General features: G+C 39.1%; 1 protein-coding gene across 1 annotated transcript in view; it reads right to left on the reverse strand.

Annotated features, from left to right (window-relative positions):
• The window catches only part of LOC126263641 (HEAT repeat-containing protein 1), a 291,901-nt gene that overhangs the window by 55,287 nt on the left and 209,199 nt on the right, over positions 1–27,415 (reverse strand). Inside the window, exon 19 of the mRNA XM_049960733.1 lies at positions 9,622–9,933. Within this exon, the coding sequence (XP_049816690.1) occupies positions 9,622–9,933 (312 nt within the window). The remainder of the gene's footprint in view (positions 1–9,621; positions 9,934–27,415) is intronic.

Here is a 27,415-nt window from a genome sequence, read left to right on the forward strand (position 1 = left end):
TAAATACATTAGCTACTTGTGTACTGTTGGTTAGGATGGTCTTATTCTCTATAATAGTAATATTACCTACCCCAGTGGTTACTTTTCCCATCTCCTGTCTAACAACATTCCACATTGATTTGATTTTATTGCCGGAGTTGTTAATTTCTTCTCTAACATACATATTTCTTGATTTCCTTACATCTTTTCTCAGTGTGTTACAATAGTTTTTATAGTGTGAAACTACGTCTGGATCTTTACTAGTTCTTGCTGTCTCATACAGTTTTCTTTATCTTTCTGAATACATTTTAATACCTGTAGTAATCCAAGGTTTCTCTGAAAAGCATGTGGTGTTACATTTAGTTATTTTCTTTGGGAAACAATGCTCAAAAAGGGATATAAATTTATCAAGAAATATGTTGCATTTATCATTAGCATTGGCTCATTATATACATCTCCCCAACCAACATTTCTTAAACTTTCTCTGAAGTGCTCTATAAATACTGGATTGCGCAACCTCACACATTTACTTAATGGTTTCTGAACTGTACACCCTGTTAGGTTTTTTAAGATAATCAGTTGTGCATCATGGTCTAACAATCCATTTGCCAGAGGAAAAGCATGTGTTTGTTTTACATCCTCTTTCTGTACAAATACATTATCTATTAGAGTGCTACTGTCTTGAGCTATACGTGTAGGGAAATTGACCACTGATTCTAAGTTATATGTTGTTAATAACACTTCTAGTACACTTTTCCTATCAGAATTACTTAGAAAGTTTACATTGAAATCACCACAGATTAATAACTTCTTCTTACTGTCTGACACACAGCATAATAGGGAGTCAAACTCTTTTATGAGTAGCTCCCTGTCTCCTAATGGGGATCTGTACTCTGTTGCTAATATCAATACTACGTTATCTAGCTGAAGTTCACATGCACAAACCTCAACGTGCTGATTAACACAAAATTTGCTTACTTCTACAGTTTTGTATTTATACCCTCGTTTTATGAAAATGGCAACTCCTCCTTTATCCATCCTACATCTATAAGTGTAAGATGCTAAATTATACCCATTTATACTGACACTATCCATTCCCACAGTTATATGGTGTTCAAACAGACAGAGTATATCAATCTCATTCTTATTGTTGAGATCATCTAAACACTTAATAGCTCATCTACTTTCTTTCTTATTCCCATGATATTTTGATGAAGTAAGTTGATACTGCCCTAAGCTTTGCCCCTATTTACTGTACATGAAGTTTTTTTTTTATTCTATTTATCTTGATTGTTGTCTGTCTGGACTTTGGCTTTAACCTAAAAAACCTGGCTGCCTGGACCTATTACCCACAGGGATCACCCCTTGTGTGACTGTGGCCCCCTTACAGTTTCTGCTAATAGAGAAGCTACCTTATTTTTCCCCTTCCTATTCAGGTGCAGAACATGTGTAGTGTATCCCCACCTGTTGTTGTTGTTGTGGTCTTCAGTCCTTTCAGTCCTGAGACTGGTTGGATGCAGCTCTCCATGCTACTCTATCCTGTGCAAGCTTCTTCATCTCCCAGTACCTACTGCAACCTACATCCTTCTGAATCTGCTTAGTGTATTCATCTCTTGGTCTCCCTCTACGATTTTTACCCCCCACGCTGCCCTCCAATGCTAAATTTGTGATCCCCTCATGCCTCAGAACATGTCCTACCAACCAGTCTCTTCTTTTTGTCAAGTTGTGCCACAAACTCCTCTTCTTCCCAATTCTATTCAATACCTCCTCATTAGTTATGTGATCTACCCATCTAATCTTCAGCATTCTTCTGTAGCACCACATTTCGAAAGCTTCTATTCTCTTCTTTACCCAAACTATTTATCGTCCACGTTGCACTTCCACACATGGCTGCACTCCATACAAATACTTTCAGAAACGACTTCCTGACACTTAAATCTATACTCGATGTTAACAAATTTCTCTTCTTCAGAAACGCTTTCCTTGCCATTGCCAGTCTACATTTTATATCCTCTCTACTTCAACCATCATCAGTTATTTTGCTCCCCAAATAGTAAAACTCCTTTACTACTTTAAGTGTCTCATTTCCTAATCTAATTCCCTCAGCACACCCGATTTAATTTGACTACATTCCATTATCCTCGTTTTGCTTCTGTTGATGTTCATCTTATATCCTCCTTTCAAGACACTGTCCATTCCATTCAACTGCTCTTCCAAGTCCTTTGCTGTCTCTGACAGAATTACAATGTCATCGGCGAACCTCAAAGTTTTTACTTCTTCTCCATGAATTTTAATACCTACTCCGAATTTTTCTTTTGTTTCCTTCACTGCTTGCTCAATACACAGATTGAATAACATCGGGGAGAGGCTACAACCCTGTCTCACTCCCTTCCCAACCACTGCTTCCCTTTCATGCTCCTCGACTCTTGTAACTACCATCTGGTTTCTGTACAAATTATAAATAGTCTTTCGCTCCCTGAATTTTACTCCTGCCACGTTTAGAATTTGAAAGGGAGTATTCCAGTCACCATTGTCAAAAGCTTTCTCTAAGTCTACAAATGCTACAAACATAGGTTTGCCTTTCCTTAATCTTTCTTCTACGATAAGTCTTAAGGTCAGTATTGCCTCACATGTTCCAACTGGAACACCTACCAATAGCATTAACTGTGACAACACTTATGTGAGATTTTGCCAGTGTCTGGAGCATCCTGTTCAGCTCAGTGTTAACATGCCTTACAGCAGTGTTTACCCAGGGCTGATCATAGTGCTGAAAGACCTCCACAAACCCAACATCTGTGCGCCCAGTTTCTGCTCCTATTTTATCCAGGTCACTCCTAATACTGTATCTTGGATTCATAGCCAGGCTGTTTCTTGCTCCTCCAACTATAATTACCTGATCTTTCTTCTCAAAGTCCCTGCGCAGCTGACTAAGTTTTCTGTCACCTGGCTAAGGCTAGCACTTGGTTTCACAAAACTTGTGACCTAGTACCCTGCACTAATTTCTCCTGAAGCTGCAGGCCCACACCCCTCCCACGACTGCTGTCTATAAGCAGCATTCTTCTTTCCTATTCTGGTTTGATCCAGACCTGTCTTTTTTTTCTTTAAGTTAATATTCTGCTTCAACCTACTTTCAACTACATCTGGATGAGGCCCTTCCTCCACTTCAGATAGCAAGCCAAACTGATTTACTATTTGAATTTCTGGAGGATTTTCAAGTGCTTCCCTTTTTCGCCCTTTGTTTGCTACCTTTTCCCAGTCTCTTTTTCCTCCCTTAACCTACATAATTCCAAGTTCACGTTATCTAATTTAGCTTTAAGGGCACAAATTGTTGCCTCCTGTTCAGCGATTTTTCTGTCCTTTCTACATGACCTACACTGTCATAGAAGACCCTAATTTTCTACCCTCGTCTCCTCGCAACTACATTCGCCCCAATGAAACCATAACTCACAGTCTACACAGAATACCTTCTCTTTCAAATTTCTACGGCAACCACCACATTTGTCACACATGGTTTGATAGACAAACTTAACACAAAAGCAGAGAATAAGTTGGCACAAGACCACAGTAGTTTTGTAACCTGTACTAATCCACAAATAAACACTAATGTAAACAAACTTTTAAACTTACTTCCGAAAGTTTTAACTACCTAAACTCTGTATGAGTGGCACAAATTAATTTGACTTTGAAGCGATGAACTCTCAAAAATGAAAATCTACACTCGCAGGAAATTTACGCCTAAAAAACATAAACAAAACTAGCGACTGCCGGCCTTTACGAAATACTTCCTTTTTGATCTAAATAGTCAGGAAAGTGAAATTTTCAATAGATAGCCTAGAAAAGAAGTAAATACACTATTCTAAATATTAACTAAATTAGCCTTATTTCAATATTAATCAAATAACTTAGTGAGAGCTTCATATACGTGCATCTGCCTAGCTGCAGGACTGTCAACTCACTTTTGAAACTTACATCATTTCTGTACAAACTGAAGCAGCACAGCAGAGTAAGGAAGTGAAGGGTCTCTTCACCATTTTGTTTAACATTTCACTTAATGTACCCACCTCTGGCACATCAATTATGGGTGTAAACTGTGAACTACAAAAAAGGGACCGAGCAGCTTAGGGCACCTATAGTGGCTACAAGGTATATTACCTTTATTTCACCTCACATTTTACTAAGATTTTTGGTAATTATCGGAGTGCCATGCGCATATTGAATGAAAAGCATGAATTAAAGTATACAAGGTAAATTTCAATATCTAGATCAATGGGGGTAAAAGTAGTCTGCTATTGTGGCAGAATAGCCAGCCCTATAAAGCATGTACCAGGTAGCAAAGAGATTTCTGTTCGCCTTCGCTGAAACTCTTATACAGGTTGGCACCACACAATAGGGAGCTCTCAGGGCACTTCCGAAGGAACGGAATGCAGTGGTTACAAAAGAGTTTGCTTGGCAGTGTTCCGCGAGACTGAAACGGGCAAAAGTGACTAAGTGTGAGTGTCTCTCTTCATAGTTAATTCATTATCTAATTTTTGTAGATTTCAGCTCCAGTCAAAATTAAAGTCTTGCTCTCGTTGCTCATTGCTTGTTGAGTGATATACAGAATTTTTCTGGTTAATTTCAGAACATTGTAACCAGTTGCACTTGGCCATGCCATTTTTCTGCTCTACCTCTGTTCAGGTAAGTGGACTTCTCTGTTCAGTCTGATTTAGTTCGTTGGTGATCTCATGAGTATAGAATAATTGAATAGATTTCTGAAACCTAGCTAACTCTTATTTCAGTTAGTAATCTAACTTCCACTTATCTTTGTTGTCTCAGCATGTGTTCAGTACGGCTCTGAGAGCCTTAAGTTCACAGATTGTGACTCACATTAATGTACCCTGTCCAACTTCATCAGCTATTCTGAATATATCACTCATTTTAGGCAGAATTTTTGTTTGTGACGACCATGTGTTCACAGATTGTGAGAAACGTTGCATGTCACAATTACTGTATCGGGGTAAAACTCACAAATTATGAGGGTTGACTGAAAAGTAGTGCCTCCACCTTCGTAACTCTTCAACAGCTGGCAGCATTGGTATGCAGCAGGTACTGGCTGGTTCCATAGCCTCTTCTCTACAGTTCCAGTTGGCGGGAAGCCTTAGCATTGAATGGTTGTGTTATTACAGTGTAAAGTATGGAACCCCGTGCAGACGGTCGGTCAATGTGATTTAAGCAATGTGCAGTCATTGAATTCTTGACAGCACAAGGTGTCACCCCAAAGGAGATCCATCAGAGAATGAAAGCAGTTTATGGTGACTGTGTTATGAGTACTGTACATTGTTGAGGCGGGAACACCTAACCTGCTTGACAAACGAAGAGTTGGATGTCCTGTGACAGCAACCACCGAGTTTCACAAGCAAAATGTTGACAGATTCATTCAGGATGATCGTCGTATCGCTCAGAGAGAAATTGCAAGCCCAATCGGCATTTCATACAAACGTGTAGGTTGCAGAAACAGAGTGTCGGCTTCTTCCCTGACTGCTTCAGAAAACTTGTTCATCGTTGGCATAAAAGTATCCAACTGGCTGGTGATTATGTGGAAAAGTGAATATTGGTAATTAAAGATCCCATTCTAAGGATTATTCCTGCATTTGATTTATTAAAATATTCCCATCCAAATCCAATTAATGAAGGTGGAGGCATTACTTTTCATTCAACCCTCGCAGTTTCAGAAATCCACAAGTTTTAACTACCTAAACTCTGTATGAATGACACAAATTAATTTGACTTTGAAGCAATAACTCTAGTCAAAAACAAAAAAAATCTACGCTCGTGTGAAATTTACGTCTAAAAAACGTAAACAAGACTAGCGACTGCCGGCCTTTACGAAATACTTCCTTTTCGATCTAAATACGGTCAGGAAATGTGCGTGAATGTAGCCGCTGAAATATTTCTCTGAGCCTTCCGTAATTAATGATAAATTGTGCTGGGGTCTCCAAGATGCAGTTGTAAATGTAATTTTGTAACTTACCCCAGAGTGTTATGAAGAATAGCAACCATCAGCCATTTATTAGTTGGTTAGCTTATTAGTTTGTTCAGCTGTTCTTGAATAAGCATGATATATTTTACCAAAGCGCATGCTTATGTATTCCCTCACCAACTTCCATTTTATGTCCTACTGATACCCATTGTGCAACAGATAAATGTGGCCAAGTTATTTATTTAATATTTATTCAACTGTCATAAATGTGCAGATCTGGGAACTCAGTTCATCTCAACATCAAAGTTTTTTCTTTCATGTACATCCACATACCGTCTTCCCACCTTCTATGTTAACACCATGCCCTCCAGCGACACCACAATGGTGTCATGCGCGAAATAGCAGTCAACGGCCAGTGACACCACAGTGGTGTCGTGTGCATAGTATCGCGCAGTGGCCAGCGACAGCACTTTGTCATCTTTTGCATTCTGCTGGGGTTTTGTTTAGGTAACAATAAGTTACACACGTCAACAAGATTTTTAAGAACTTGTGCCCTTTCATCATGGCAGACGAAAGATACGATTACTTACGATGAATGCGCGTACGTCTTGTCTGACATTCCAGACGACTTGGTCGATTGGGAAGAAGACATAGGACATCAAAAAAATGAAAGTGAAGCAGAATCGTCAGAAGTTAGTGAAATACGCCCAAGAAGAATTCAGCGAATGCTATGGTTGCCAACTGATTTGGATGAATCAGACGAAGAAGACAGTGCACACTGGTCAGACTTTGATTTACCGAGGACCAATAATAAATTTGAAGGATCTTCGGGTCCAAACATATTTCCCAAAGATACACAGAGCGTTGAGGATATCACAGAATTATATATTGGGAACGATCTATCTGAATATATTAGCAACGAAACCAACAAGTACTACAGTCAAATTTGCAATAACAGGAAACTGGATTTAAAAAAATTAGGGGGAAAAAAATGAAATTTGTCAATGTTGTGGGACTCAGAGTAAGAAAATTGGTTTCGGCTTGCTATCCTTATGGGAGCTGTAAAAAAAGCAATGAATGATGATTATTGGTCAAAGAATCCATTGATAGACACAACAATATTTTGCAAAACGATGTCCCGCAACCGATTCAGACAAATATTATCATTTTTACATTTTTCCAACAACAACAATAAACCGGATAATGCCTACCGGCTTTTCAAAGTGCAATTCGTAATTGACTATTTTTCCAAAAAGTTTCAACAAACGTTTTATCCAAGTCAAAAGATCTCAATTGATGAAGGAATGATACTGTGGCGTAGACGGTTAAATTTTAAAGTTTACAATCTGTCGAAAATTATGAAATATGGCATACTCATTCAGATGCTGTGCAATCTGAGTACGGGATACATTTCCTCATTCAAGATATCTTCTAGTGCTGGACAGCCTTTAGCAAAAATAGTGATGGAGCTATTGGCAACTTCTTACGGAAACTGGCATCACCTCTACATGGGTAATTATAATTATGGTGTAGTTACTTGAAAAGAAAATTCGAGTTTGTGGAACGATATGCCAAAATAGAGGCTTTCCGGAAAAATTAAAGCAGGGAAAAGGCAATGTGTTTTAAGCTTGTCATCAACGGAAAGGTGAAGTACTCGCACAGGTATGGAGAGCTTCGAAAACTAAAACAATATGAATGATCTCTACAATACATAATGCCACTTTGACTGTCACTCAAAGAAAGTGTAGAAAAACAAATTACAAAATTTAAAAAAAACTGAAAGTGTATTAGACTACAACAAATACATGAAAGGAGAGGATAGAGCAGACCAATATTTGAGTTATTATCCTATAAACAGAAAAACTGTAAAATGGTCAAAAAAGATTTGTATGTACCTCTTTAATTGCGCATTATTCAATGCATTCCGTACATGTCAATATTTCAATCCAGAACACAAGAGTCTCTGACGATTGTTTATTGGAGGTGTCTGATTCGTGGATAAAAGACCATGTACCAGCTTCTGAGCAAAAGTTGGATGTTGCCACTACATTGCGTACGTCTCATCATGATCCCGTTGACAGACTTTCCAGTTACATAAAGCAACACCAACTAATACTTATTTCCGAAACAAATGAATGAAAACGAAGAAACTGCCAAGTATGCTCCAAAAACAAAAAAAGAAGAACAACAAACTTTATGTGCAAGTCTTGTGGAGTTGCATTACGTCCTGGAGACTGTTTAGTTGCATATCATAGGAAAGAGAAATACTAAGTACCGAAGACAATGCAAATAAACAAATATATGAAACAAATTTGGTATTTATTTATGAATGTATATCTTCAAAATTTCATGAGAGTAGGGGAACAGGGTTGAGAACTTATGAGAACTAACAATGATATTAGTAAAACTTAACAATTTATTATCTCCCGATAATATCAAGAATGGCCGGCGCCATGCCAAGTAATTCGAATTAGCGCTGGCGGCGCCAAGTGAATCAATTTGTATGTGATGTGCGGACGGCAAAATGTTAATAGATGCTTCATTTTTATGGGCACCTTTTATCACAAGCACCGATCCGCAACCAGATCTTTCACTGACAGATACCCTTCAGAAGTTAAATCTTTTCTTCTTGAAGGCATATATAATGGTCTGCTAAATAGTAGCTTGGCTCTTGCATTACAGCTTGAACCAACTGAGTTCCAATTCAATGTGACAGACCTGTATCAATAAGGGTGTAACCCCCCCCCCCCCTCACTCCCTCCCCCAAAAGCCCTTTCGCCTTCTCATTCATATATGGCTACTGCTCTTACTGAGCAATACACCCACTGTACAGGCTATCTGGGTTTATAGCAACTATTACAAGTGTCCTGTCTTACAGTGGAGCATTATCTGTAGCTGTTTCCTGTTGTCATACTACGATAGTCACATGCACATATACAATTTAAAATGGTTCGTGTAATTAGTTGACAAGTAGTACGATAATGATATGTGTGGTGTATTTATCTAGGGGTCTGAAGGTAGTGGAATGTATAACCATAATACTTTACAATTAAATAAAACCAACACACACTGGTTGTGATGGTGGTGTTGCTACACAACCTAAGTTGTTTACGTGTCCAGGAAGATAGAGAGAATTATTCCTATTATACTCAGGTTGCCACTGTAAACATTACTGGTGAATTAATAGTACTTTTATTTGATGCCTCTTAAGATTCCTCTACAGTGTGTCCACAGAAGCAATGTGAAGACAAGAAAGTAATTTTTAATCAGGATTCCAACTCAAAAACTTTTTTATTTCTTTATGACTACTTATAAATCCTACCTGTTTCTTCGTGGCAGTATGTGGCACTTTCTCAGTAGCTTACCCTATTCTCCTCACAGTTTTGACAATACTCTGACATAGCTATACACTGTTATTACAGTTACTTCAGATTTTAATTACTGTTTGAGAATATTTGCCTGTATTTTCACAGCATTAATTACTTTCTACAATTTACATTCATGACTTCTAAACTGAAATTCTGTAGTGTGCCTCATACGTTGATGAAACAAGATGTTCTACATCCTTCTTAATCCCAAAGCAATAGATGCACAAACTTTCCATCTCTGAGCATCACTGGCCAACAAGTGTAATACTAATTTAAAATTTAAAATCAGAGAACAACATAGTTAGAAATTATTACCTTCTTAAATTCATCTGGATGCTCTGCAGCCAATGCCCTTGCAAATAATTTCACAGAAAACAATGCTGTTTGCTGAATCATTTCCTCTTCCTGCGTAGATTCTTCACCAGATGAAATGCATTTTATTATATTTGTAACTGGTAATAATAATGACAGTAATTCTTCTGGCTTGCAAGTTGAAACAAATTCCACACGATATTGCAACTTTGCATTTAACAGCTCCAGAGCTTTGCGGCGTACTGTCAATAATTCATTCTGTAGGAGCCCCTGGATTACCAACAGGAACATGCCTCGTGGCAGTAATGCATTTACCTAGAATGTGAGTTATTGTAGTAAATACAATTAATAAATCACTGCTAGACACTGAAACAAATATTCATTTATATTAATACTAAACACTTAAAAGTAACTAACAGTATCACAGGTGTTCTTATACGGTTAGTTTTAATAAATTAGTAAGAGCATGGCATTGAAAAAGATGCACTATGTTCCTCAAATTTGTCATTATGCAGTTATTAGTGTTTCTAACAAATGCAAATTTAAAATTTATTTGTGACTTAAGTTTTCTGCCTCCCTAAGGTAGCCGTTTAAGTTCCTGAGCATCCGTTTCACACTTTCACATGGATGAAGTCATTTGGTTGCAACCGTACCAGCATGCAGCACAATTACTTTGATTTCTTCTTCAGCTAAACCACATCTAAAGTCCCAGGACATAATTAAGAATACATTTCTCCCTAAATACTCTTGAGTAAGTGACATAAGTTTCTGGTAGGCAAACTCTTCCTACGAGCACAAAACTTTTCGTAATAAATGGAAGTCTTTAATTCATGCTTTCTGTAACCAAACTTCATAATGTCATCTAAAGGCATACAAACTGCAGTGTCGAAGAGGAAATCATACAGAAACCAAAATGTACTGTGATGCACAATATACACTCCTGGAAATGGAAAAAAGAACACATTGACACCGGTGTGTCAGACCCACCATACTTGCTCCGGACACTGCGAGAGGGCTGTACAAGCAATGATCACACGCACGGCACAGCGGACACACCAGGAACCGCGGTGTTGGCCGTCGAATGGCGCTAGCTGCGCAGCATTTGTGCACCGCCGCCGTCAGTGTCAGCCAGTTTGCCGTGGCATACGGAGCTCCATCGCAGTCTTTAACACTGGTAGCATGCCGCGACAGCGTGGACGTGAACCGTATGTGCAGTTGACGGACTTTGAGCGAGGGCGTATAGTGGGCATGCGGGAGGCCGGGTGGACGTACCACCGAATTTCTCAACACGTGGGGCGTGAGGTCTCCACAGTACATCGATGTTGTCGCCAGTGGTCGGCGGAAGGTGCACGTGCCCGTCGACCTGGGACCGGACCGCAGCGACGCACGGATGCACGCCAAGACCGTAGGATCCTACGCAGTGCCGTAGGGGACCGCACCGCCACTTCCCAGCAAATTAGGGACCCTGTTGCTCCTGGGGTATCGGCGAGGACCATTCGCAACCGTCTCCATGAAGCTGGGCTACGGTCCCGCACACCGTTAGGCCGTCTTCCGCTCACGCCCCAACATCGTGCAGCCCACCTCCAGTGGTGTCGCGACAGGCGTGAATGGAGGGACGAATGGAGACGTGTCGTCTTCAGCGATGAGAGTCGCTTCTGCCTTGGTGCCAATGATGGTCGTATGCGTGTTTGGCGCCGTGCAGGTGAGCGCCACAATCAGGACTGCATACGACCGAGGCACACAGGGCCAACACCCGGCATCACGGTGTGGGGAGCGATCTCCTACACTGGCCGTACACCACTGGTGATCGTCGAGGGGACACTGAATAGTGCACGGTACATCCAAACCGTCATCGAACCCATCGTTCTACCATTCCTAGACCGGCAAGGGAACTTGCTGTTCCAACAGGACAATGCACGTCCGCATGTATCCCGTGCCACCCAACGTGCTCTAGAAGGTGTAAGTCAACTACCCTGGCCAGCAAGATCTCCGGATCTGTCCCCCATTGAGCATGTTTGGGACTGGATGAAGCGTCGTCTCACGCGGTCTGCACGTCCAGCACGAACGCTGGTCCAACTGAGGCGCCAGGTGGAAATGGCATGGCAAGCCGTTCCACAGGACTACATCCAGCATCTCTACGATCGTCTCCATGGGAGAATAGCAGCCTGCATTGCTGCGAAAGGTGGATATACACTGTACTAGTGCCGACATTGTGCATGCTCTGTTGCCTGTGTCTATGTGCCTGTGGTTCTGTCAGTGTGATCATGTGATGTATCTGACCCCAGGAATGTGTCAATAAAGTTTCCCCTTCCTGGGACAATGAATTCACGGTGTTCTTATTTCAATTTCCAGGAGTGTATTTATGAAAGGCTTGGACAGAGCTGATCACTATCTTTCGTATTGTGGTATAATGCGAAAAACCAATAAATGAGCAAAGGAAGTAGTTTTGTTTCTAATAAATTGTTCTTTGTTTAAGGCATACAAGTCTACAGAAATATAAATCAAGATATACCAAAAAAACATAAAACACTTCTACAAAAAGTTGCAATGGCCTGGACAAGAGATCAACAAGTTGGCACCGCAACTATGGAGGAAATTGAAGATATCCAACCTACAAAATGAGCACCTGCTGAGGCTCCACTGGTCAGTTGTAAAGGAACATGAAAGAACATACTATTCAGACAATACTGGGAATGGGAAAAAAGAAACATCCATCTCGATCTCAAAGAGTTCACACATCACATCGTAAAAGAAATGAAACAAGATACTACTGACAGTTTTGTGAAGTACCGTTACATAAAGGTATGTGTTTCCAGAGGTATCACACCCTTCAAGATTATTAGAACATCATACAAACATGTCCGCCAAGTTTCATCAGCATCAGACACCAGTAAGTGCAGCTATATTCAAATAAGGAAGGTGCGTGTCTTTCAAAAATCCCCATGAACTGCAACAATAACTGTGGTGCAGTAGCCGATATGCAGTGTGTTAACTTGAAGCATGAAATCACAAGAACATCAGCAAAGTCCTATTTTCACTGTACTTAGGAAAAAAAGAACCAAAGCCTGAATACTCATTGCTGATCTTCATAGAACTGTATTTTCATTTTTTTAGAAAACATTTTTCTAGAAAACTGAAAACCCCAACTTTGCACTTGTGCAAGTGAGAAATTTATGCCAATTTCTTGTATTATGAATCCACAGCTTCTGTAAATTTTTTTGAACGACATCATATTTGCTTTTATATGTTACTGTTTTTGTTTCACTATTGCAATTTTAGCATCTGTGCCATTTTCAAGCATGAGATTTGAATGGTGCTTCGTGTCATGTCATTTTGTTATAAGACTGTATTACCTTTGATTGTAATATAGTCATTGGCTGTTACTAATGACATTCAAAGGTTTGTTATTAACAATCAGCAACAAATTTGTTAATGTTAACAACAAATTTGTTACTGACATGTCAACAACAAATAAGTCAATAACAAATCTACTAATGTTGTTAGTAACAACCAATGATGATATTACAATCAAAAGTAATACAGTCCTGAAACTACACATTTTTAACCTATTTAGATGACAAACTATAGCATCAAATCTTGTGCTTGAAAATGGCATAAATGCAGAAATTGCAGAAGTGAAATAAAAACAGTAACAGCTAAGAACAAATGTGATGTCATTTAACAAATTTACAGATATATGATAAATTATTATGCACAAACTACACTCCATTACACCCACAATTGTGCAATGGGAAATGAACCTGGAGCCCAAGAACCCAGAGTCTTTCAGACTCCCCTCAGATTTCCTTGACTTTTTCAATAAATTCAATGTCCATCAGAATGCTATATTTTCCATATCTGGCAGACAATTTACTACTCTGCAACTGCTATTGGATTCTCTCTACTGTTTGTTAACATTATTTGGCATTTCTCCTCATTTAAGGAAAGCTGCCATTTACTACAAGGGGAACTTCAATCAATGTTACTTTTAACTTCCATATGCACTTTCAACAATGATATTTCATGATATAAAATAATTTCAGTGACATCTCTCTGTATAATTGAGGATATGAGTGGTCTTATGAAGATTTCATGAGGTATACAAAACACTATCTTTGTTTATTCCACCATTTTTTGGTGTGTATCTTGGTCATAATGTGTCAGAAGTTAGTTAATAACCTCTCTTGACCCCGAATGGAAGGCTCAAAGCCAAAATATCAAAGAGGAGAGTAATAATGCCTCGGATGCACGTCCAAAAAATGATTTAATGTTATATCCTCAGGGAAAGTTTGAAGAATAACCACATTTGTTTTTACTGAACACTTAGTGTGTAGAAGTTCTTGCATGACAATAAATCTCACTGTTAAGTCAAATAGATTGCCTGATCCTCATGCACTCATATTTTTTATTACTAGTCGACATTGTGGTATCCTGTCAAATGCCTTCCAAGGATCTGCATAGTTCTTATCACGAGAATAAATTGTTTTTCACATGATCAATGCTTGTTCTTGCAGTGTATAAACTCTTTTTGAATATTTTCAAGGAACGTCTGTTGATGTAAACACAGAGTATGTTCCAGGAAGCTAAGGTGCACATGTAATATTGTGCCTTTCATTTTCTTCCTTTTGTAAAGGGACAGGGCCCATACCTTCCAGTGACTGTAAAGAATCATATTTTTTTAAAGGAGATGAGAAGAACTTTGTGGTAGTACTTGTAAAGGAAACATCTTGGCTTCGAGCTTAGGGAAAGCTTGTGAACTCACATTTTGCAAGGCCATGTCCAAGAGTTTTACTATCACTACTTATATAGAAGTCTAGAGTCTTTCTTTGTACAGTTCCATTCATTCATTTACCGTGTTCCATCAATAAGGAGAACCATCACAGACAGAATGTTCAACAAGTCCAACCATGCATTCACATAAGCCAAGGATATCGTAGTAATCTGTGTATTGTGTTACATCTACACCAACATAGATACTCTGCAAGCCACAGTACTGTACCACTACTTGTCATTTCCTTTCCTGATCCACTCACAAACAGAGAGAGTTAAAAACGACTATCTGTACGCCTCTGTATGAGCCGTAATTTCTCATATATTACCTTCGTGATCCTTGGCACAATGTATGTTGGCAGCAGTAGTTAAAATAAACTATCAGTATATTGTTTAATGCTAATCACACATCTGCCATCACAATTTAATCGAGTTAGTACGAAAGCTTCTACTTTGAAATAAACTGCTGTCTCCTCTGTTTCACTGTATAGCTAATTGCTATTAGCAGATTAATATTTACTTGACTGTAGTGGCATTTTCTAAAGGAAATATTTTCTTGCTTTAAATATTTAGTCATATTGGCAGTACATTAATATTTGTCAACAGCTTTATAAGAAACATTAGTACTTGTCATGTAGCTAACAGAACTTTCCAATCCTGAATATAGATATTTAGGTAATATGTACAAAGAGAGGCTAATGAGATTGGTATTTAATTTTATTTTGAAATTGTAGGGATAGCAAATTTCTTTCTCTATGTTAGATGGGAGATTGTTGAATATCTTACCACCAGAGTGTATAACTTCACTCTGAATCCAAGACATGGAGGCAGAGTCTACATGAAAATTGCTTGTGTGTCTTGCATTGTGAATGTGTACATCACAGTTCAGGTGAAACTGGCGTGTAAGAATTTAAAGATCATTAAAAAGGCTTCATCAATGTGTAAGGTCATCTACTTTACACAGTATACCTATACTGCTTCAGCTTAATAAACACTTTTGGTGGACATCCCCACAATATAATTCCATAAAAATATATGGAATGAAAATGTATCAAATAAGCCAACACTCTAGTGTTTGGGTCAACATAACGACAGATGCTTCAAAGGCATTATACAATATGTTTCATTTAGTGTTCGTCTATTAATATCTGTTCCTAGTGCTAACTGATTATTAAGATTTGTCTGAAAACACACAATGTGACCCTTTGTCAGATTAAGACTTAAACCGTTGGCTGTGAACTGCTTGTGTCTTCAGCTACCCCCTGCACTGTCTCTGCTCACGCTGGAATTGGATCCTGGATACACTTGCTTGTGTCATTATCAGAAAACATTACAATTTTGGAAATGCCCTTCAAAGTCAGTGGAGGATCATTTATGTAGACCAGGAACAAGAATGGACCCAGACTTCATTACATTCTACATGGTAATAAGTCCCCCCTATCCAGCATTTAATTTCATGCCTGAGATATCATTTTGCTTTATGTTATAGAGGTAAGACTGTATCCATGCAACAGGGATGGCATTAATGCCACAACACTTTAGGTTTTTAAGTAAAATTTTGTGATGCGCACAATCAAATGCTTTGATAAGGTCACAGAATTTACCAACAGGATATCTTTTCTTTTTTATCTCTGCTAGTACTTCATTTGTGACATCTTGTATTGCTTTCTCTGTGGAGAATCATATACAAAATCCACTCTTTCAAAGTTCCATTTGTTCCAGTTACAAATGTATTTGTATTTAATTAAGTGTCAAGTAAGGTTGGTTGCACTTACTACTAAGATAATTATCTCCATGTGCTAATAAATATCTTCATGTATTATGCCCAACTGCTTTTGGAACAATGAATGACTGAGAATAGAAGTTCAGTGCAAAACAGTTAATCTGCAAGCTACAAATTAATCTGTAAAATATTACATTTAACAATATTCAGTTGAATGAGTCAGTATTCTACCTTACCCACTTCCTCAAACAGTTTTGGAAAATCTAGGAGTAATACAGGTCTGTCAAAAAAACACCCACACACGCACACACACACACACACACACACACACACACACACACAGTGCAGTCAAGATCTCCAGTAATTAATGTTTTATATGTAAATGACATACTTAACTATATTAAATTTCACTTTTGCACAAAAAACTATCCTTCACTGATAAATTAGAGTCAAATTTAAGACGAAATTTGGCAGTATGAGCCCACTTATCAGTATGATATTGTGCCCCTCTGGCCAGGAGGCATGCCCTAATTCAGATGGGAAGAATTCAGATGGGAAGGGTGTCATAAAGCCATTGTATCCTTTTCTGAGGCAAGCTTTCCCACAACTGGATTCTGATATCCCATACACAGTTAATGGGACAGAGTTGATATCTGAATTGGTATCAAATGTTCCATCAGAAACAGAATTAAGATCTTGCTGGCAAAGTGATTACTTCAAATCCACAAAGACAGTTCATAGACACATGTCATGTGAGGATGAGCATTGTCCTGTTGATAAATGGCATCACAATATCATTGCATGAGAAGTAACACATGATGGTGCACGATATCGGTGACATACCATGGTGCCATCTAAGTTCCCTCAGTAGCTACCAGTTCTGATCCAAAATCATACACAAAGTTTCCCCACACCATGATGCCAAGAGTAACACAGCTGTGCCTCTCGAAAATGTTGGAAGAATGGGGACCTCTTACTAGGTCACTGTCGTACTTGTCACCAATGGTCATCCAGGGTAGTGGAACAGTAGTTCATCCTGAACACAATGACACGTCATTTATCAGCAGTCCACGATTCCTGGCCATGGCACCACTCCAAAAGCAACTGCTGATGTCATGATGTTAATGTCAGCCAATCCATGGGACAGTTATTCCACAGCCTAGCAGCTGCAAGTCTTAAAAAATGGAGACCCACAAAGAGGGCCTTTTCAAACTGTGTTATATGCTGATAACACTGTCTCACACAAGTATGGAACATCTCTGTGCCCTTCATAGTGATGACTCCACATATGATGCTGTTCACATTCCTCATATATCAAACCAGGCCTGCTAACAACACTAAACATTGAGGTGTAATATAAAAATCACTTTAGAAAAAGTAATACATTACCCCCACCCCCCCCCCCCCACTCTCTCTCTCTCTCTCTCTCTCTCTCTCTCTAACCAATAACGCATAGTCGTGCCTTTTGTCAAGCATCTTATTAAGTATGTGTTTGGCTATGGGCCACATATTGTGCTAGGAATTTTTCGTTTCTTTTGTGCATGTCATGAAAGTGAGAGTGGACATAGCGTATCTGCAAGGCAGGATGAGGGACCTCTGTATCCATGCACTTGGGGACACCTGCTGCCTGTAGCGGTTATTCCATGATAATGCTCCCACCTACGAGATTTTCTGCAGACCACAGAACCATGCAAGAAGAAAGTGATGGTTGACGAAGAGACCTGTTCTCAAGTTACACAGTTAATATAAATAATGAATGGCAACCACAAAACTTTTACCTAGTCCTCCTCCTTACCACACCCGAACAAATTAGGCACATTAAATCCCATTCTAGCACCCTTTGAAGCAGGGGTCTGTGCCAGATAATGAGAAGATTAAATTGAGAAAAGGAAATAAGTTTGTTTTAAAACAAAAATAAAGTATCAAAGAAGAAAAGTTTCGATGTAACACAATGTCGTCATTTCTAGCAGTGCAGGTAACAACTTGGATTTGTGACAGTGTATAAACAGTTATTTGTGCTGAAACTAAACAAATTCTACAAAAAGTACATTTGTTGGAGAAATTGCTGAATCCCTCCACAGTGACTCCATTAAAGGAGCAAATAATAACACCCCAGTAGTGGGTAGGACAGCACCCACAACAGGTTTGAGTAATTAAAGTTCGTTCTCTCTCTCTCTCTCTCTCTCTATTGTTGTTTTTTCCCAAAATTAGAACCTTGTGATCGTGCACTGATTTTGTAAGTGCATGCCAGTAATAAAAAGAGGCACTGAGGTAAATGCCCTGGAATGGTTGAAGAACTTGAGTAAGAGTATAGATGATGTAAAGCTCAAATATCAATTATCAAAACTTGAACTTCCTGCATTACCAACTTAAAAACCAAATTTTCTACTAGCATGAGCACTACTGTCGAGACAAATGTGAGTTTAGAAAGCACGTATTAAGAAATCTCGTAGTGCCTCAAGAATTTCGGAGAAAATTCTAGAGACACTTGTATTTTCACCGTATCGAACACACGTTAATTTACACGTAAGGGTGGTAAAGTAGAACTATGTCTACTGCCCCACAATTGAACATCTGAAGGTTGTTGGAAGAAGAGACTTATTCATTCTCTCACTTACTCTAGTAAAGCACAGAGTTATCGTGTTAAACTTTTGAGTTAATTATAGACAGTATTTATAGACAAATGATCGTGATAGTTCCTTCGCGGACTCACGAAAAATGATTCCAATATGTGAAAACTGAACTTATTCATTCATTCATGTACTCTCACGTAAGGTCCTAATGTGTGCCTTGCCATAATAATGAATTATTTTTCTGGAATTTACTAGAGGTTATTACGCCAACTCATTTATATAATTGATTAATTGTGTTTCTCAACCTCGAGAGAAGAGTACGATATAGCGAGATACAAGTGTAATATAGTGTTAATCAACAAGTATGCTGACATTGAAGTTGATATACATCATCATCCAATTATTGAAATAAGAAGATATTATTTTTAACCACCAGAACGTGGTGACCAAAGTGAGCAGGACATGAAAAGGAGGAATTTTTTTTTTTTTTTTTTTTTTTTTTTTTTTAAAGGAGACTGAGGTAAGAAAAAGTTGAGAGTTGCCATAGCAACCCATAATAACAAAATGAAGAAATTGGTCAGCAAGATCCGATCATGAAGATTGGGTGTGGGGAGAATAATTCTCACACATGCAGTAACCACCCAACGCAGTAACCAGTCGACGCCGACGCAGTAACCAGTCGACGCCGACGCAGTAACCAGCCAATGCTGATGCAGTAACCAGCGGACACTATCGTTGCTGGTTGCCACTTGAGTTCCTGACTTAGCACCCGCCGACGCCGCTACCAACGTGTGACAATGCAGGTGCCCATGTAGTTCACCGGTGCCATTCTTACACCTCATCGACGCAGCCTAAAATCTTATGCCGGGCGAGCTCAAAATAATAACTATTTCAATGTGAACTAAGGTGGTTATTATTTATAGATGTGATTGTTTTTCTTTAATGCTGACAAGAGCTAGAAGCAAGATGAGTAAGAAACAAGAGCAACAATTAGCAGAACCAGTCACGGCTAACAGAGCGACTAGGGAAATGCCAGACTAGTCTGAATTAGTAAATTTAATTAAAGCACAAAATGCTTCTTTGAAAGATGAACTAAGTGTGAATTTAAGCCTTATGTTAGATTCAGTGAATACCCAACTAAATTGTAAATTAGACGCTGAGAATGAAAGTTTAAGTCTGTTAAGAACAGAATTTGATACTCTGAACAATAAAGTCGAGAATCTGAAAGTAGATTTAAAGTGTGAACTACCCAGTTCTTTAAATACTCATGTTAATCAATTATTTACTGAATTTAACCAAAGACAGGAGGAACAATTACAGAATTTGACCAAGAAACTAGAATTTGACATCAAAGACAAGTGCAGTAGTGTAGAGTCAGAGTGTAATGAAAAATTAGGATCATTTCAAAATGTGTGTAACGTTACATTCGACGCAGTGAAACAAAGGTTACATACTTTAAATAATTCCATTGAACAACAAGACAAATTGTTCCCTATTGTCCAATAGCAAATTGCAGGGGTCAAAAGTCATGTAGGTGCAGTAGAGAGAGATTTTAAGGAAAAACTAGCAACCTCAGACATTATAAATATAAGCAGTCTGGAGGAACAAGTAGTGGAATTAATTAACCGGAAAGTGGCCAAGACGGTAAACAGATAATGTTCCACCATGTTTAGCATCGGAACTTGTTGATGCTAACAAGGTTGTAGACAATACGTGGAAAGAATTCAAACTTGTCCAGGACAGATTACAACATAAAATAATTTTTCCTAATGTGGTGTTATGTAGTAAAGGGGTGATTGTTTCATTGTGGGGAGACCTTCACATAAAATTTAATGAAAAGTACTGGTATGCACTTGTTTAAGTGAGGTTATCAGATCCATGGGATCCGGGCGGAGTCACATCTGTTCGCCAGGGACATTAACAATCCGTGTTAATGGGTGGAGTGACAACCATCAGATCCCGAGTTGGGTTTGGTGTTACTTCCTTAAACTCGTTTTCCCACACTGGATTCTCTTCAAGTCTTATACTATCCTTTATTCTGTTCTCATCCTATTATACTGTCATAAACTTCAGTTTCAGTACTTGTCTTAACGGGGCAAACAATCAAGCGTTGCAGCACATCACTGATATCTGGGTCATACTCCTCCTTGTGGAGGTAGCTGGAAGTGGTCTTGGCATTATACTCAGTCTTACTTGGTTTACGGGTGCTATAAGTCCCTGCTGTATATTCTATATTCACTGTGATGAACTGGGTTATTATAACGAGTCAAGACTGAAGCATTAGGTAATATATCATAATATATGAACAGGCAGCTTGCTCTGCTCTAGTCTCGATGTAAAAGTGATGTGTGTGATACGATACGGGGTGTGATGATATAATACATAATAAGGTATGATATATAATTTCTATTTATGATGATATGACACACAATATGATATGATATATGATTTCTATTTACAATGATATGATACATAATATATAGAATAATTTATACCTTTTGCAAAATGTGATATGAATGGGGAGGGTTTGTATTGATTTTGAAAGGGAGTGGGTAGTGTAGGAACACAAGGTTAACACACACACACACACACACACACACACACACACACACACTACGTCTTTCACACAACCCTCGCAGACAAGTATAACTGATTCTTCACCATTTGCCATTCCGCAGGAGTTGCTAAGATTTTTTCCCAGGGACTTCAAAGGTGAAGGTGACAATGTCCGTTCTGCAGGAGGCATTTAACATCATACCTCCTCCAGCTTCTCATTCAAGTACCGGTGACGTGGGGATTCTGGGGAAGGTGGGTGGGAAGGGTTTCCTGTCTTTGGGGCTATCATCTTTCTCTTCTTCGATCTTAGCAACCATTTCTAATTTTTCCTTTCTTACTTCTCTTTGACTACCAGCCTATCTTTCCCTCTGTCCATATGCACACACTTCTATCGCTGAAGTCCTTCTCAATTTCCGTGGTTTTCTATAACCTTCAACTTATTTTACATAAGCCATCCGAAGAATCAAGCTACACGACTACCCATACACATACCAACAGTGAAATACAAATTTGCAAACAGGGGGAATACAGTTTAAGGTAATGTAGAACTGTCATGTGTTGGAGGGGGAAAATTGTGCACACAGCGATAGGTATGCGCACATGGTCATGTGAGTTGACGGTTCCACATTACATAAAGGTATGTACGGATGAGTATTCATGGTCATGTACAGGGATATTGATATAGGTAAGAGCTGAGAGTATTTATGGTTGTTGTTGTTGTTGTTGTTGTTGTTGTGGTCTTCAGTCCCGAGACTGGTTTGATGCAGCTCTCCATGCTACTCTATCCTGTGCAAGCTTCTTCATCTCCCAGTACCTACTGCAACCTACATCCTTCTGAATCTGCTTAGTGTCGTGATCTCTTGGTCTCCCTCTACGATTTTTACCCTCCACGCTGCCCTCCAATGCTAAATTTGTCATCCCTTGATGCCTCAAAACATGTCCTACCAACCGATCCCGTCTTCTAGTCAAGTTGTGCCACAAACTTCTCTTCTCCCCAATCCTATTCAATACCTCCTCATTAGTTACGTGATCTACCCACCTTATCTTCAGCATTCTTCTGTAGCACCACATTTCGAAAGCTTCTATTCTCTTCTTGTCCAAACTGGTTATCGTCCATGTTTCACTTCCATACATGGCTGCACTCCATACAAATACTTTCAGAAACGACTTCCTGACACTTAAATCTATACTCGATGTTAACAAATTTCTCTTCTTCAGAAACGCTTTCCTTGCCATTGCCAGTCTACATTTTATATCCTCTCTACTTCGACCATCATCAGTTATTTTGCTCCCTAAATAGCAAAACTCCTTTACTACTTTAAGTGTCTCATTTCCTAATCTAATCCCTTCAGCATCACCCGATTTAATTTGACTACATTCCATTATCCTCGTTTTGCTTTTGTTGATGTTCATCTTATATCCTCCTTTCAAGACACTGTCCATTCCGTTCAACTGCTCTTCCAAGCCCTTTGCTGTCTCTGACAGAATTACAATGTCATCGGCGAACCTCAAAGTTTTTACTTCTTCTCCATGAATTTTAATACCTACTCCGAATTTTTCTTTTGTTTCCTTTACTGCTTGCTCAATATACAGATTGAATAACATCGGGGAGAGGCTACAACCCTGTCTCACTCCTTTCCCAACCACTGCTTCCCTTTCATGCCCCTCGACTCTTATAACTGCAATCTGGTTTCTGTACTAATTGTAAATAGCCTTTCGCTCCCTGTATTTTATCCCTGCCACCTTCAGAATTTGAAAGAGAGTATTCCAGTTAACATTGTCAAAAGCTTTCTCTAAGTCTACAAATGCTACAAACGTAGGTTTGCCTTTTCTTAATCTTTCTTCTAAGATAAGTCGTAAGGTTAGTATTGCCTCACGTGTTCCAACATTTCCACGGAATCCAAACTGATCTTCCCCGAGGTCCGCTTCTACCAGTTTTTCCATTCGCCTGTAAAGAATTCGCGTTAGTATTTTGCAGCTGTGACTTATTAAACTGATAGTTCGGTAATTTTCACATCTGTCAACACCTGCTTTCTTTGGGATTGGAATTATTATATTCTTCTTGAAGTCTGTGGGTATTTCGCCTGTCTCATACATCTTGCTCACCAGATGGTAGAGTTTTGTCATGACTGGCTCTCCCAAGGCCATCAGTAGTTCTAATGGAATGTTGTCTAATCCCGGGGCCTTGTTTCAACTCAGGTCCTTCAGTGCTCTGTCAAACTCTTCACGCAGTATCTTATCTCCCATTTCATCTTCATCTACATCCTCTTCCATTTCCATAATATTGTCCTCAAGTACATAGCCCTTGTATAAACCCTCTATATACTCCTTCCACCTTTCTGCCTTCCCTTCTTTGCTTAGAACTGGGTTTCCATCTGAGCTCTTGATATTCACACAAGTGGTTCTCTTTTCTCCAAAGGTCTCTTTAATTTTCCTGTAGGCAGTATCTATCTTACCCCTAGTGAGACAAGCCTCTACATCCTACATTTGTCCTCTAGCCAGCCCTGCTTAGCCATTTTGCACTTCCTGTCGATCTCATTTTTGAGACGTTTGTATTCCTTTTTGCCTGCTTCATTTACTGCATTTTTATATTTTCTCCTTTCATCAATTAAATTCAATATTTCTTATGTTACCCTAGGATTTCTATTAGCCCTCGTCTTTTTACCTACTTGATCCTCTGCTGCCTTCACTACTCCATCCCTCAGAGCTACCCATTCTTCTTCTACTGTATTTCTTTCCCCCATTCCTGTCAATTGTTCCCTTATGCTCTCCCTGAAACTCTCTACAACCTCTGGTTCTTTCAGTTTATCCAGGTCCCATCTCCTTTAATTCCCACCTTTTTGCAGTTTCTTCAGTTTCAATCTGCAGTTCATAACCAATAGATTGTGGTCAGAATCCACATCTGCCCCTGGAAATGTCTTACAATTTAAAACCTGGTTCCTAAATCTCTGCCTTACCATTATATAATCTATCTGATACCTTTTAGTATCTCCAGGATTCTTCCAGGTATATAACCTTCTTTTATGATTCTTGAACCAAGTGTTAGCTATGATTAAGTTATGCTCTGTGCAAAATTCTACAAGGCGGCTTCCTCTTTCATTTCTTCCCCCCAATCCATATTCACCTACTATGTTTCCTTCTCTACCTTTTCCTACTGACGAATTCCAGTCACCCATGACTATTAAATTTTCGTCTCCCTTCACTACCTGAATAATTTCTTTTATCTCGTCATACATTTCATCAATTTCTTCATCATCTGCAGAGCTAGTTGGCATATAAACTTGTACTACTGTAGTAGGCATGGGCTTTGTGTCTATCTTGGCCACAATAATGCGTTCACTATGCTGCTTGTAGTAGCTAACCCGCACTCCTATTTTTTTATTCATTATTAAACCTACTCCTGCATTACCCCTATTTGATTTTGTATTTATAACCCTGTAATCACCTGACCAAAAGTCTTGTTCCTCCCGCCACCGAACTTCACTAATTCCCACTATATCTAACTTTAACCTATCCATTTCCCTTTTTAAATTTTCTAACCTACCTGCCCGATTAAGGGATCTGATATTCCACGCTCCTATCCGTAGAATGCCAGTTTTCTTTCTCCTGATAACGACCTCCTCTTGAGTAGTCCCCGCCCGGAGATCCAAATGGGGGACTATTTTACCTCCGGAATATTTTACCCAAGAGGACGCCATCATCATTTAATCATACAGTAAAGCTGCATGTCCTCGGGAAAAATTACAGCTGTAGTTTCCCCTTGCTTTCAGCCGTTCGCAGTACCAGCACAGCAAGGCCATTTTGGTTAATGTTACAAGGCCAGATCAGTCAATCATCCAGACTGTTGCCCCTGCAACTACTGAAAAGGCTGCTGCCCCTCTTCAGGAACCACATGTTTGTCTGGCCTCTCAACAGATACCCCTCCGTTGTGGTTGCACCTACGGTACGGCCATCTGTATCGCTGAGGCACGCAAGCCTCCCCACCAATGGCAAGGTCCATGGTTCATGGGGGGAGGTTATGGTTATGACGACAATATTACATCATGGTTGATGTACATTGGTTACAGAGTATAAGGAGAAACACCTTGTGGTTCATTACGCTACAGCATATACTAAAATGGTCAGAATTGGTATACAATAAAATTGTAAATAATGAACATGTAAAAAATATTATGTGTTCGAGCTAAGGAGGGGGATATGTAGTGCCTCAAGAATTTCGGAGAAAACTCGAGAGACATTCGAATTTTCACCTTTTCGAACACACGTTGTTTTAGAGATAAGGGTGGTAAAGTAGAACTGTGTCTACTGCCCCACAATTATGTATGTACAGGAAGGACGTGTATCAGATGGGCGATTGGCGCAAGCAGGTAGTCAACGGGCCCGCCTGAGATGTTACATGTACCATCCATGGAGTAAACGTATCGTACTCTGTGAAATTAAAAAACATTGTTGGTATAAACATTTGAAGGTTGTTGAAAGAATAGACTTTTATTCATTCTCTCGCTAACTGCCGTAAAGTGGGGACTGTTTTCTTGTTAAGCTTGGAGATATTTATAAATTGTATGTATTGAAAGATGATTGTAATAAGAGTCTGTCGGTCTGGAAGGTGTCGATCTTACGAGAAATGTTTAGTGTATGAAAACTGCTGCGGATTATGAAAATACAGTGTTCACAAAGCAATCTCGAGTGTATCGAGTTATTTTAAAGTATAGCAAATTCCTCCAGAGTAGCATCTGTTCTTCAGAGAAGAAGTTGAGCAGAATATCACCGCCTGTTATCCTGAGACAAGATCGGTGAAGCAGCTCCAAGTAAGTTCGACAGCCAAAAGGGGAGTTTGAGTCTTGCACATAAGTACCACACTGCCACCCTTATCTCCAGAAACCGCCACAATCTCACCATGAGAAAAACAGAGGTTAATGTTAAGATTGCAGCATTGCAAACTGCAATAAATTCATTAGCTGGGTTACAAGCATAGGAAACAAACAGTGATACAGGAGGTCAATTAACAATTTCATGGGGTAAATAATGGTATAAAAGAAACACAAGGATTTATGGAATAAGATTTTAAAACCTCAAATGCACAATAGAGATTAACTGCATTAGAGCAAACCACAGATTCGGATGCAACAATTATTCCCAGCTCCACCTCTGCTAGACTGGAGGATTGAGTAGCTGACTTAATGGATCAAAAGATACACAAGAAAATCTAATCAACTGTCAGTACACCACAGTATGAGGCACTATCAGGCAGGTATGGAGAGGAATTCCAGAAAACCTGGCATGAGCTCAAGAAAAAAGAACAGGAGCTAAATAAACAGCAACTAATGGGAATTTCGACCAGGAAATGAAACATGTTTTTCCAAGCAATTTCCAAAGATCAAACCAGAGGGAGAAGTACAACTGGCATATTTTTTGAGGGCATTTTCTAGCTCATTGCCTAAATGTTGCGACAATTCAAGAAAAATAGGTTTCACACATAGTTACCTCAAAGTGGATCATTTCCTGGGAAGATTTCCATGAGAAATATAAGAGAAAATACTCATCATTCAGTACACAAGAACATTAGCTTTAGAGTTACTCAGTCCCAAATGTTATACCAACACCTGGGGTAGTTACAAAAAACTGTAGAATGGCATCTCACAAATCTAAATATGTAGAAGCTCCTTAAAAGAAAATCATTTAAAGCTTTAGTGCAGAGATTGCCTTACCATATGAGATGGGAATTTTAGTATCGGCAATGGATGAATGATCTTTTGGAGTTTCTTGAAGGTTTAGTTACACTAAATAAAGAATGCACTGACAATACACAAAACAAAAATCAACGGGAGAATAACAACGAGGAAAACTGTTATCTATCCAAATTCCATAGGATAAAAGAAATATAAGTTCCGTAAAATTAACAGGCCAAACAATGGTCGGGGAGACGCCTAGGAATTTATCAAGTTAATAATCACACTCACTTGTAGTAAGGTAAATAACATGGATAACCAAGTCTCATCAGACAGATTGTTTTCGAGTTCGTTGCTGTGAAATATCAAATATGCTAGAGCAGGAGCCAGGCCCCATGATGCAATAATACAACGTAAGCCCACAGGGTTGGATTTGCATGTGAAGTACCTACACAAGAACAGTGATTATAAGAAGAGGAGAATAACAATGAAGAACACAGACTGAT

The sequence above is a fragment of the Schistocerca nitens genome, chromosome 6, assembly GCF_023898315.1.
Source record: "Schistocerca nitens isolate TAMUIC-IGC-003100 chromosome 6, iqSchNite1.1, whole genome shotgun sequence".
Classification (NCBI taxonomy): Eukaryota; Metazoa; Arthropoda; class Insecta; order Orthoptera; family Acrididae; genus Schistocerca; species Schistocerca nitens.